General features: G+C 36.0%; 2 protein-coding genes and 1 long non-coding RNA gene across 3 annotated transcripts in view; 2 read left to right on the forward strand and 1 right to left on the reverse strand.

Annotated features, from left to right (window-relative positions):
* Positions 1-1,629, reverse strand: part of LOC107658213 (cis-aconitate decarboxylase-like) — a 4,605-nt gene extending 2,976 nt beyond the window's left edge. Inside the window, exons 1-4 of the mRNA XM_016446674.1 lie at positions 1,608-1,629; positions 1,284-1,445; positions 1,096-1,185; positions 747-946 (exon numbers count right to left, since the gene is read on the reverse strand). Of these exons, the coding sequence (XP_016302160.1) occupies positions 747-946; positions 1,096-1,185; positions 1,284-1,445; positions 1,608-1,619 (464 nt within the window). The 5' untranslated portion in view covers positions 1,620-1,629. The remainder of the gene's footprint in view (positions 1-746; positions 947-1,095; positions 1,186-1,283; positions 1,446-1,607) is intronic.
* Positions 1,630-2,722: 1,093 nt separating this feature from the next.
* Positions 2,723-13,611, forward strand: part of LOC107658264 (uncharacterized) — a 19,554-nt gene continuing 8,665 nt past the window's right edge. Inside the window, exon 1 of the long non-coding RNA XR_001630773.1 lies at positions 2,723-2,734. This is a non-coding gene — a long non-coding RNA (uncharacterized LOC107658264). The remainder of the gene's footprint in view (positions 2,735-13,611) is intronic.
* On the forward strand, positions 4,691-6,268 carry LOC107658214 (BTB/POZ domain-containing protein KCTD12-like). The gene has a single exon (XM_016446675.1). The coding sequence runs from the start codon at positions 4,822-4,824 to the stop codon at positions 5,680-5,682; it is 861 nt and encodes a 286-aa protein (XP_016302161.1). The 5' UTR covers positions 4,691-4,821; the 3' UTR covers positions 5,683-6,268.

Genomic DNA, 13,611 nt, shown 5'->3' on the forward strand with positions numbered 1-13,611 from the left:
AATATCACTTTTGATCAATTTAATGCATCCTTGCTAAATAAAAGTATTAATTTCTTTCAAAAAAAAATCTTACCAACTCCAAATATTGGTAAGATTATCAAATTCCATTAGAACAGTTAAAACAGTTAGAAATGTACACATTTCTAACTGTTTTAACTGTTCTAATGGAATTTGATAATCTTACCAATATTTGGAGTTGGTAAGATTTTTTTTTGAAAGAAATTAATACTTTTATTTAGCAAGGATGCATTAAATTGATCAAAAGTGATATTAAAGACTTACATTATTACAAAAGATTTCTATTTGAAATATTATGAAATCATGAAATATTCTATCTAAAAATCTATTCATGAAAGAAAGAATACAAAAAAAGTGTCACATTTTTAACACTGATAATAAAAACAAATGTTTCTTGAGCAGCAAATCAGCATATTAGAATGATTTCTGAAGGATCATGTGACACTGAAGACTGGAGTAATGATGCTGAAAATTCAGTTTTGCATCACAGGAATAAATTAACGCAGTGCTTCTAATTGCTTTGATATTCCAAAAATACACCCTGAAGTTTCAGTTTCATCCCCAATTACTAAAACTGAAAATGCCTATTATTTAAATTTGAAAGTCAAAATCGCATGATTAGCTTTAAAAATGGGGCCAGATTTTTTATTTGGATTTATTTTTTTTAACTATTTTTATTAAATATTTCATTTAAATGCATAATTGTACACTTTAGAAAACACTGTTACCTTTTGGGAATGTTGTGTGCCTCTTTAGAAAACCTCAGGAGTCTCCCCTGAACCTCTATGCCTACATTGAAAGCCAGCAACAGCTCCAGGCCAGAGGGTTTAACAGGCAGAGTTTCAGCCAGTGCCAGAACAGCTGGCAACACAGCACCAGAGGGGTGAGTGGCTGGATGCCAGGTGTCATCAAAGTCCATAGAGTGCACCTAATTTATCACAGGAACACATTCCATTATCAGTCTGAGAAAACACATATGTGCTTTAGCATGACCTGCTTGATTATGAAGAAATGAGTAAATGATTGTTTTATCACAAGTATATGTATTTATCAGAGTATCTATTTAAAATGACCTACCGCAACCCCATTAACAAAGGCAGCATACTGAGGTGGAAGAGATAATCCTGGTCTTCCCCAGACCTTGCTGTCTTCCAATGCTTGCTGCCTCTAAATTATAAATTACCAAAAAGAAATGTGCATTAAACATAAAATACATCAAAGAAGGACCAATTAACAATATTCCTCTATGCAAACACCATCCTTACTTGGCTGCACTGAAGTACTGTGTTAAAGACTGGGGTGCTGGTTCCAAGCAATCCCACTCCCAGCGTGTCCAGTATCATTCGCTTGCTCCTCCTTATCACTTCATCGGTCAGATGAGATGTGTTCAGACTGGAGACTGCTGCCCCAAAACTCTCAGTAACTCCCTGAGAATATAATAATAATAATATTGCATAGTACATCAACAGCACAAATACACTTTGGATGCATTTGAATTTTAAATTTGGCAAAAGAAGAAATATATGTGTAAAACATAGCTGGATGAATTATCTAACATTGCTTTATCATGCAAAGAAATAAGTCAGTACCTTTCTGATCATTGTGTGAGGTCTGAATCCTGCTGTGACTTCAGTGTGGTAACGTTCGCCTTATATACTAATGTTCCTGTAACTAAAACTGGCTCACCAACCACTAACTTTCCAAGGTTACTTAACCACAATAGCGTGAAGTGCATTGTTTCACAATTTGCAACTACCTAATGGCATTAAATCACAGTTTAAACTTCGCACAAGAACATGACAAATTTTTAATCATACTGTATGTTTTGATTTTACAATATATTTCCACAAAATAAAATTAGCAATAAAAAAATTAAGCATAAAACGTAAGACCAACAAATTATTATTATTAATAATAATAATAATTATTATTATTATTCCAGAACTTGGCTTACACATTAACACATTAACATTGATCAGATCATTGTCCACACAGCAAAATATTCTCTTTTTACAGAAAATTAAAATAACTTAATGGAATCAGAGTGCTTTCATGGAATGGAATTGAAAACAGGACCATTATCAAATCACATGATATTAGGATATGACATATTTCATGAACTTGTATACACAGTGTGCATCTCCAGCATTTGTGAAATCTGGAATTTCTTTTGCAATTGTTCTGTCAGTCACTGGTTCCTCATAGTGTCACATGACATGAGTGTGACCCTTGTGAAGTGAAAGAAATATAGGCTATTGTATTGTTTAATGTATTTTTGTAGACAGTATTAAATTACTGAACTTTCCAGTTGTTAATGCCATCAATATTTACATGACAGTTTTCAAGATTCTACGTTTTGGATTTATTATTTTAGTGTCTTCCAAGTGTTTTATTGAACAGTTTAAAGTCAGTTTTCCTGATGCTTTAACATCATTCTTGTTCAATAAATGCTTATTTCCCATTAATTTTTTTTATTATGCATGAATCATTATGCAGTTCATAATTTTACATGCTGTATGACCTGAATTGGGTGACAAGTAAAGGTGTTAAATGTGCAACTGGTGCTCCGGGACTGAAAAACACTGTATAGAAACCTATGTTTTATATTCTTTAGAGTTATGGAATAATTAATTTACTTGCGGTTTACAATATTATATAACACTGTTATATAGCAGTGGAGTCTTCAGTTCCTGTCTTACTAGTGGACAGAACCATGGTGCAACCTTTAATTTCACCCTTAGCCCCTTCTGGTGTTGTCATAAAGCAAGGCCAGACACAACAGATAAGTGAAAGACAGGATGGTTTATTGATACAGGATGTGGAGGAGTGGAACGGGTTAGGTTAAGGCAGGTGAGTGTCAACAGAGTGAATGATTCCAGGGTTCTTATCTGAGTTCTGAGGGTGAGTGTCTGATGCCAGTCTTGTGGGAGATCGTGGAACAGCTTCCAAGGAGTTGTTGGAGGATCGCAGGAGAACCAGAAGGTAAGTCTTTCTAGGAGAATATCGTATAGAGAGTCCAGGACAGTCCATAGGAGTGAACGGTAGACCGGACAGTGAGTGACTGTGATGTGTGTGTATTTGTAGTGTGGCTTGATTGGTGACAGCAGGTGCGGGTGATTAGAACTCAGGTGACTGTGATCGGGTGATTATCCTGGCTGGTCACTGCAGTGACTGTGACGAATCCCTGACAGGTGTACAGATGCAAGCACAGCCTTTAGCTCCAGCCCGAGCCTGTTTTGTCTGACAGTTAGCCTCTGCCTCACTGAACCCTGGAGCTTCTGCCTCCACCTTCTGTCCAGAGGTTTGCTTGTATTAAGCCTACAGTATAGTATATTTATTGCTGGTGGGATGTTGCATTCATGGATTGTAAGAGACTGTTTCTTTTTCCATAATTTGCTAGTGGTCTCTTTATTCAATCATGTGTTGTTGCTGTATAAAAACTTAATTAAAAAGCTATTTAACTGTCACTCAAGCATGTCTGGATGAGGTTTTCTAGTTAAAATTACTTGTATTACATTGCTGTATGTGCAATTATATAAATTTCGAGTTTGATTTAACTTTTATTTTACTTTTTAAAATTAAAACACAATGCATTGCAAAGTACACTTCTGTGTTCTGTTTGTAACTTTATTTCAAATCAGGATTTTGCTGATAGCCTAACATAAATGAACTGTCATACATTAGATTTTGACATTGAAACAATTAGTTTTTTTTTTCAGTGCATGTTGAATTTGATTTATTACAGTTAGATTTAATAGTTTTGATAAACCAGTGGAAACATAATGGCTGACTCCACATATATAGGCCTTAGGCAGGGTATTGCCATATTTAATTTTTGATGAAAATGAAATCCAGGCTGTGAGGGATGGAAGTACATGCGTTCAATGGATTGTAGGCCTACTATTGCTTAACAACATACTAATTGTTCAGCTGATGAAATATCTTCCCTAGAGAAAAATAATTACTAGACAAAAAGTAACCTGTCTAAATTCCGATGTAATACCACTAGATGTCACTATTCTCCTTTGTCATGGAGCGCATGGTAGAAAATGTCAATACTGTAATTTATTAGATCATTTTTATCCTGTGTGTGGGGAGAAGATTCGTTTAGCTAAATGTCTTTGCATTTTCCCATTTATTATCTGCATTTAAGTTTAATTTATATCCTTAAAACATGAGTTTTCAAGAAAAATCAAAAAAGAATCAGTGTAGCAGCATCTAACAGGCACTGATCATTGACAGCAGGAGGCACGACACCAGTTGGTCCCATTTTGCCAATGAAGCGTTAACATCAGCCGTCTTCTCTCCCCTCCCACAACCTATTTAAACAAACATCTGCCCTTATCTTGAGTCTTTAGGAACCCCGTTGCACACAGTCGCGAATAACTAGCATCTACTGTTGAAGAGACGTGATGGCTTTGGCAGATCCCGAGTGCGGAAAATCAAACGGCGCGGATTCCGCCTCCCCGTTTTCTGATATTATTGAACTAAACGTGGGAGGACAAGTGTATGTGACACGGCACACGACTTTAATAGCCGTACCGGATTCTCTCCTGTGGCCTTAAAACATGAGTTTTCAAGAAAAATCAAAACAGAATCAGTGTAGCATCTAACAGGCACTGATCATTGACAGCAGGAGGCACGACACCAGTTGGTCCCATTTTGCCAATGAAGCGTTAACATCAGCCGTCTTCTCTCCCCTCCCACAACCTATTTAAACAAACATCTGCCCTTATCTTGAGTCTTTAGGAACCCCGTTGCACACAGTCGCGAATAACTAGCATCTACTGTTGAAGAGACGTGATGGCTTTGGCAGATCCCGAGTGCGGAAAATCAAACGGCGCGGATTCCGCCTCCCCGTTTTCTGATATTATTGAACTAAACGTGGGAGGACAAGTGTATGTGACACGGCACACGACTTTAATAGCCGTACCGGATTCTCTCCTGTGGAACATGTTTAGTAAGAAAACACCGACAGAGCTGGCACGGGATAGCAAAGGTCGCTTCTTTCTGGACAGGGACGGCTTTCTTTTCCGCTACATTTTAGACTACCTACGGGATCTAAATCTGGTTTTGCCTGACTATTTTCCAGAGAAGATCAGATTACAGCGGGAGGCTCAGTTTTTTAAGCTGCGGGAGCTGTCCAAGCTCTTGAGTCCCAAAATGAGTAAAGACAACTCCATCACCGATGAGATCTGCCAGAGTGACTCGGAGGAGCCGAGCGCGACTCCGCTGGTGGGACTCGACGCCTCGCGCACGCTGTCCGTCGCCAGCACCGCTCATTCACCTTCCCTGGAGTCCAAAAAGTCGGGCTACATCACAGTCGGTTACCGGGGCTCATATACAATCGGTAGAGACATACAGACAGACGCCAAATTCAGGCGGGTCGCGAGAATCACGGTGTGCGGGAAGACTTCTCTGGCTAAGGAGGTGTTCGGAGACACTTTGAACGAGAGCAGAGACCCGGACCGACCTCCGGAGAGGTACACATCGCGCTATTATCTGAAATATAATTTTCTCGAGCAGGCGTTTGACAAACTGTCAGAGTTTGGCTTCCATATGGTCGCGTGCAGCTCCACTGGCACGTGCGCTTACTCCAGCAGTGACCCAAACGAGGACAAAATCTGGACAAGCTATACAGAGTATGTTTTCTGTCGAGAATGAGCCAAAATGTGTTGCATTTGATTGTGTATATAGGCATTCCACTATAAATAAAGTAAAGTAAACGTAGAGTAAGGTTTCAGCCGTCTTGGAGAGGTGTAGCCTATTGGAGTGTTTCACAAATTTCTAGTTGTGTACATCATAGAATTGGCTCCAAGACTTTAACAGCCTACTACATGTAGTAGTACATGTTGCTAGAATTAACGAACGCAGAATAACTAGCTATCATTTCACTTCCCTTCATAGCTTTTTCAGATTTGAGGGTCTATTTGTAAAAAGTCCCAGATGTGTTTTGTACTTGCTGTTCTTGTTGCATGTGTTTAAAATGAACACATTAAATATTTTTCTTCCCGGGACAATGATTTAACGAACGATTCCACTTTCAGGAAAAGTCGATTGCTGACACATTAGGCAACATTCTGGAAAGACCCTGACATTCAGCTTCCTTTGTGTTCATCAGACTGTAGATCTCAATGACACTTTTCCTTGATAAGTTCAGTTGTATCTTTTCACTGTGAATAACCAACTAAAACTGAAAACCTAAGTTTAATTGCTGCCTTAATTTCTTTAGTAAAATTAAAGTGGTGCCAAAGTTACCTGCGATTCGTTGCACTTTTTGACCACTTTGAATTTCATTACAGATTAAGAAAATCGAGTAGAAGCTCTTAAAACTCAAAATCAAAAAAAGTAACAACTTTGTAATATAGATATTACAAAGATATTAAAAAAAATTTCAAGTAAGTATTACCTTTTTACAGCATACAACTGTATTGTACTGAATGTTGCACATATTTTGTTTGGGCAAGAGTGGGAATTGTTTTTTTGTTTTGTCTTAGGTTTACTGTTTCTATGTCTGAATTACAACAAAGTTCTCCTCTTTATTCCAGCATTGTAAGCATCTGTTGTCTGTTCAAAAGTTGATCATACAATAAATTATAAAAGTAACAACTTTGTAATATAGATATTACAAAGATATTAAAAAAATTTTCAAGTATTACCTTTTTACAGCATACAACTGTATTGTACTGAATGTTGCACATATTTTGTTTGGGCAAGAGTGGGAATTGTTTTTTTGTTTTGTCTTAGGTTTACTGTTTCTATGTCTGAATTACAACAAAGTTCTCCTCTTTATTCCAGCATTGTAAGCATCTGTTGTCTGTTCAAAAGTTGATCATACAATAAATTATAATCTGTTATAATCTTTCAGCTTCAGCCTTAATTTTATTTGTTTCCGGTGTGTCTTGTGCAGCTCTAAAGGCTGGAGGGCTAAACAAGAACATGTGTAACCAGCTGTTGAACAACCCATATTTACTCTTCTGTTTGGTGCAAATGCATCCCATGCTTTAAGCTTTTTTTTTTTAAATAACTTTTTGTGGCATTGAAGTTGAAGAGGGTTTACTGTAAAAATGCATGTTTGAATTTAAATAGGAAAAATGCTAAAATTGTTTTAGCAATAACATAAAACATCCATTTTTAGCATAACCTTTGCCTAATCTCATCAAACGATGATAGAGATTGAGGGAAAAATTGAATTACAAGGAAATAACTGGGATTAACAAATTAGTCCTCAAGCTTGCTTTTTAGATGGATGAAGTATTATTAACTGCTCTCAAGAGGTTTTCGGGTCAGCCAGATTATTTCAGTGGCCTGCTTATGGATCATTGCCAGTATTAATGAATACAATAATTGTACCAATGTACAATAGTTCCCTTTCCGTTTTTTTGTGACACAAATGTTGTTGAAATGCAGATGGCGCAGCTGTACACAAATTTGGTGGCATTATCATTTCGAGTGTAAATAATGAAAGGATCCAGCTGCGAGATTAAGGTTACAGAACGGGTCTCTCTGTTTACAGCCAGTGAAGGTCCTCTATTGCATTTGCATTCAACAATATATACTAAAACATTTTAAATTTCTGTTCATTACATATAAATTGGGGTAGGAATTATTTGAAAATTGTGGGGTGGACAATCTCATTAGTCTTCAGGGGGAAGTCGTGGCCTAATGGTTAGAGAGTTGGACTCATAACCCAAAGGTTGTGAGTTCGAGTCTCGTACCGGCAGGATTGTAGGTGGGGGGAGTGAATGTACAGCGCTCTGTCCCACCTTCAATACCACGACTGAGGCACCCTTGAGCAAGGCACCGAACCCCCGACTGCTCCCCAGGCGCCGCAGCATAAATGGCTGCCCACCTCCGGGTGTGTGTTCACGGTGTGTGTGTGTTCACTTAGGATGGGTTAAATGCAGAGCACTAATTCTGAGTATGGGTAACCATACTTGGCCACACGTCACTTCACTTTCACTATATAAGTATCCACTAAGTTTTTCAACACACAAGTACGCTATTTTTTGCAACTAAAACAACAGGTGCAGTTGTGTATTGTCTGCATTGCAGGGATAGTAGAACCCTCATGCCTTCATGATTGGGCCAAGTGAGGTCATGTATATAAAGAGAAGGAGACCAAGAATGGTCTGAGATTAGTTCTGTCTCATCTGGCATCCCTCAGGGGTCGGTTTTAGGTCCTTTACTTTTTAACATTTATTTGTCACGCTGTAAAAAATTCGTGTGAAATCTACAGGAATTTACTGTGTTTGTGCACAGGAAATGACTGTATACTAGTTCACAGTAGAATACCATAGTTTCAGTCAAAATTGCAGTAATGTAAAAAGTACTGTGAGTGTCACAGTAACCAGCAATGTCTTGTAGAAAATCACAGTAACTTCCAATGTATTGTAGAAAACACAATAACTAATTATGTACTGTAGAAAATCACAGTAATTACCAATGTATTGTAGAAAACACAACAAGCAATTATGTACTGTAGAAAATTACAGTAACCAACAATGTGCTGTAAAAAAATAATGGATATTATTTATATCCAGCTTAGTTTTCACAAGAGAGCGGGCGCAATTATTTGTAACTTGAATGTGTTTGGCTTCTGGTGTCTTTCACTTCCAGTTATTTTACCTGTACAAAAAAAGCCCATTATACTGCTTCATACAAACTTTTAATTACTATCATATTATTTTAACTTCAGTATCATAATCATAAATTCACCCCCCAGAATGCGATTTCACCGTACTGCCAGGTCATCAAGATTTTATTGTTTTCAACACATCTAGCAATAAGTGAAGAATGATAAATGAAGCTTGTTATAATGATGAGCAGTTAACTGTGACTGTTGATAAATGAATATTTATATTTAAATCGTGCAACATGCATTATTTATTTCATATTAATTTTTATTTATTTTTTTTATTTGGGCTGAACCAATATAACTAAACAGCAATGGAACCTGTCGGTACCGATAGTCTAGTGGTTAGTGCACTGACATATAGTGCAACTGTGTCTCTGGCGACCCGTATTCAATTCCTGGCTTAAGGTCCTTTGCCGATCACATTCCCCACCAATCACTACACTGTCCTGTGTAATAAGCACAAAAAAGGCCAAAAAAAAAAAAAAGGTTGCACTTGCAAATGAGTGAGTTTTACTTTACGGTTACATGGTTGCTACTGTAAATGAAAACAGCAAAAATATGGTTATTTCTTCTACAGTAAGTTACTTGTCACTAGCTGCCAGTTAATTACTGTAGTTCTTTTCTACAGTAAGTTACTTGTCACTTGCTGCCAGTTAATTACTGTGAATTTCACAGTTTCTTACAGTGCACCTTTAGGCCACCTTTTGAGATCGCTCGGCCTTCATTACCATTTGTATGCCGACGACACAGATTTATATACATTCAAAACCTCATGAGTGCCTTGACGTTGCTTATTTGTCTGACTGCATTACTGAGATTAAAATATGGATGGATAATAATTTCTTGTGCTTGAACGGTGGTAAAACTGAAGTTATGCTCATTGGTTCCCGTTATCAAATTTCTAAAGCTGATTGTCTGTCCCCAACTCTTGGCGGTTCTGTTTTGGAAATCCAGAATCGAGTGAGGAACCTTAGAGTTATTTTTGATGCAAATCTGTCTTTTGATTCTTTTGTCCAGAGCACTGTTAAAACCTCTTTTTTCCACCTCAGAAATATCGCAAGATTGCATCCCATGTTAAATTTTACAGTCACGGAAATGCTAATAAATTCCTTTGTCGTCTCTCGGTTAGACTATTGTAATGCTCTTTTAGCCGGAGCTTCTAAATCTACACTTAATAAGTTGCAATATGTAAAAAATTCAGCTGCTAGGATTTTAACTGGGACTAGGATTGGCAGTCATATTACTCCAGTGTTAGAATCTTTGCACTGGCTCCCGGTCAGGTTTAGAGTGGATTTCAAAATAATGATGCTTACTTTTAAAGCATCCCTTACGAAACAAAAATATATAGTAATATACTTCAAAATATAATGTGATATATTACATAATACATTTCCATATATTGGAAACTAGTGCTTATATTTTTCCAATATGCAGCAATATATGCAATGACAATATATACATTACCTTATAGAATTGTTACATCCATACACTCCTAGTCGTAGATTGCGTTACTCTCAGTCAAACTTGTTGGTTGTTCCTCAAACACGTCTAAGATCTATGGGTGATAAGGCTTTCTCTTTCTATGCTCCTGTCCTTTGGAATTTTCTGCCTCTTGAACTTAGGGACGCTCAGAATTGTGATGTTTTTAAGGTTCAACTTAAGACATTTTTTTAAACTTGCATTTGCTTGTTGATTTTGTATTGTTTTTTATTGTATTGATTATATTGTGTTCAGCACTTTGAGAAGCTGCTTTTAAAGGCACTTTATATAATAAAGTTTATTACCGGTATTATTATTATTATTATAAGAACTGAACCATAAGGCACCCCATTGGTTAGTTCATGTGATTTGGACACTCAGCCTCTTAGGGGAACCTTGAAGAATTTGCTTGTGGGGTAAGACTAAAACTTGCAAAGTGCATTTGTCGTGAGGCCCAAGTCAGAGGAGAATATGGTGGTTCACTGCGTCAAATGTAGCAGTCAGGTAGATAAAGATATATAAATCCTGAAACTCTGGAGAAGCTTCAGATGAGGATGAAAAATGAACAGATTAAAAAAAACATGTATTCACTTATATACATCAATTCAGGATCAGACTCATGCATTGCAGCAGACAGATGGCCATTTCTGAATATCTTTGAAAGTGCAGAGACCTCTATCCTCATGCTGTTCCAGCTTCCAGCATACTCTTTGTTCTCCTAGAAAACCTTTCTTTTCTGAGAAAATCAGATCAAACCATTGCGTAAAAAAACATACCACAAGACTGACTTCAGACACACAAAAAAGTGATTATTCAAATTAAATTCTTAGCTAAATATAACCAGTACTCTCAGCTGGGAAATTTATTAATGGTCTATGCGCTCATTCCACAGCTTGGTTGTTTCTCAAGGAGAGTGTTAAGTGAAGTGCAAATTTTATATATTTGAAAATGTATTAGCTTTTACACTTTTGGAGAAAAAAAAAATCTATACCTTTAACTTTAACGCATAAGATTCCTTGTGACTAAAACATACAGCAAATCTTTATGTACAGTAGGTGGAATTTGTGCAATGTCCTTAATACTGTATCAATCATTGTGCACACGCTCAATCTTAGTTGCATTCATAATCTGTTGTCCAATTGATTTGCTTACATTAACCCTCTGGTATTGTTCATTTGGGGGTCACACTTGTGTTGTTCCCGGTCAAAAGTGAATGAATACCTGAAATGTAACTTTTTTTTTATATGTTCAATAATATTTAAAAAAATAATAATAATGTTTAAAAAAATCTAATATTTTTTATATTACTTTTTAGTTATGGCAGTATTTCATGTTAAAATAGAGAGAATGCCTGTAAAATAAAATTTTTAAAAAGGCAGATTAGTGCCATTTGGTGGGAGTAAAAAAAGAAAAACATCTACCATTCCATGGTTTAGCCACTAGATTCCTATATAGATCTATATAAAAAGGCTTATAAATTCTCTAGTTGTTTTTAGACATAAATACTTATTTTTATTAAGTTGTGGATTTGGATATATATTTAGACATTCTCAAAAACAACTTTTTGTAAATGTTTAGATTTTTTTGTTTGTTTGAAATGTCAGTTTCTGCATTAATTTGACTACAGTCAAACCTGAACACAGAGAAAGAAATTTTGTTACACATAATATCAAAATTCAACAAAAATGTAACAAAAATGAACAGGAATGCTTTATCAGAGGTTAATCAATCTGATTTCAACCTCTTACTTGAGTCTTCTGAATTATTGCTTTTATTTGCAAAAACATGCTTTGTGTTAAAGTCAAACTAGTTCATGTATGTATATTTTATATTAGTGTGTCTATTTTGCACTCCTGATATTTTAAAGTGTCACCCCCTCATTGATGTGCACTTTTTTTCTGCATCGTGAATGATTTGTAGTTTGTACACACAAACATTTTTTGTATTTTTATGTTATGACTATTTAGATTTTTCGAATCAAATACACAAGTTTTTTTGTGTGGTTTTTTTTTGTGGTCACTTAGCGACTGCCATATAAGTCATTGAGTTTCGTACCATTCCGATGAAGAAGTGATTTTTAAAAATGTAAAACTTTTTTTTTTCGGTCTAAAATGACCGAATAACACCAGAGGGTTAAGGTGCTAAACTGCTAATGAGGTTACCATCACTTGCGACTCAGGAACCCAAAATAATTTAATTTGAGAGTATGTTCAACATTCCCTGAGCTGGTGTTGACAGTCTGCCTATGAGGCATTTATACCTGTGGAAGTGCAATGGCATCATTGCTTACAGCTGAGATTCTATACGTTTAAAAACCTAGACTCATCATTCTCAAACTGACAGCAAATCTACATACACTCTGTATTTTTAATCTATCACTGTTTGCTTGCAAGTACTTGCATGATGTATACTGTTTTTTTTCTTAAGGGAATTAATTTTAGCCCTTCATAATGGTTTAGTGTATAATTTGCAACCATTTAAAAATGTTTTTTTTTTATCCAGATCAATTTAGTGGCGGCAAATGCAGAGTGATTATCCTGGAAGGGAAGACAGTGGATTTTTGACATCTTTGAAAGCATTTTGAAATAAAGCTCTGACAACTCCATTTTCTAACAACTGTGGGATGCATCTCTGTGAGAACAGACATTAACAGTTTAACAGTTCATCGCCTTGAACACTTGACTTGAAAACCACTTTATGATGTAGTTCTTTTAATAGACTATATTTTAGTGTTTCATCAGCAAATTGAGTTGTAGTGTTTAAAATCCTCCTGCATTATTCAGCTGTGACTGAAAAACGGATTGAGAGGGATTCATGTTTTGAATGGCGTGTAATGTAGAAATTGCATGCAGAGTGATGTTTTTGGTATTTTTACACCATTTCTTTTCAGTGATGTCACTACAACGTGTCTGTTTAACATCTGAAAAGATCCAACACAAAAGATTTAAATTATAGGATTTATTGTAGTCTTGACAAGAATGACAGCATCTTTTCACTGAGCAGAAATTATAAAGGCCTAAAATGTTCTTAAAAATGGGAAAGCGTATTGTTTTGGCACGCGAAAGATTCTACAAATGTTTACAAGAGAAAAAACACATTAAAATGAGTGACTGACAGTTAGCTTTTATCATTAGATTAGATTAGATTAGATTCAACTTTATTGTCACTGTGCAGAGTACAAGTACAGAGCCAATGAAATGCAGTTAGCATCTAACCAGAAGTGCAAATAACAGAGTATATAAATAAATATAGATTATGTGTATATACATTAAGCTTTATGACAATTTCACAAACGGTATAAAATAATTAGCTAATGTCATGAAAAACTGTATTGTGTACATATTATAAAACTAAACATTAATATTTCATATTTCATTAGCATGCTCTAATGACACACGTAATCTCTTCAAAACTTTCAATTCTCTCCTCTGTCCCCCTCCACCACCTCCCACCACTTCTATAACAGCTGATGATTT

This window comes from Sinocyclocheilus anshuiensis, unplaced genomic scaffold (assembly GCF_001515605.1).
Source record: "Sinocyclocheilus anshuiensis isolate Anshui unplaced genomic scaffold, SAMN03320099.WGS_v1.1 scaffold263, whole genome shotgun sequence".
Taxonomy (NCBI): domain Eukaryota; kingdom Metazoa; phylum Chordata; class Actinopteri; order Cypriniformes; family Cyprinidae; genus Sinocyclocheilus; species Sinocyclocheilus anshuiensis.

What these genes read in the sequence shown, in the direction of transcription:
- LOC107658214 (XM_016446675.1), top strand. Translation starts at nt 4,822, where the DNA reads ATGGCTTTGGCAGATCCCGAGTGCGGAAAATCAAACGGCGCGGATTCC.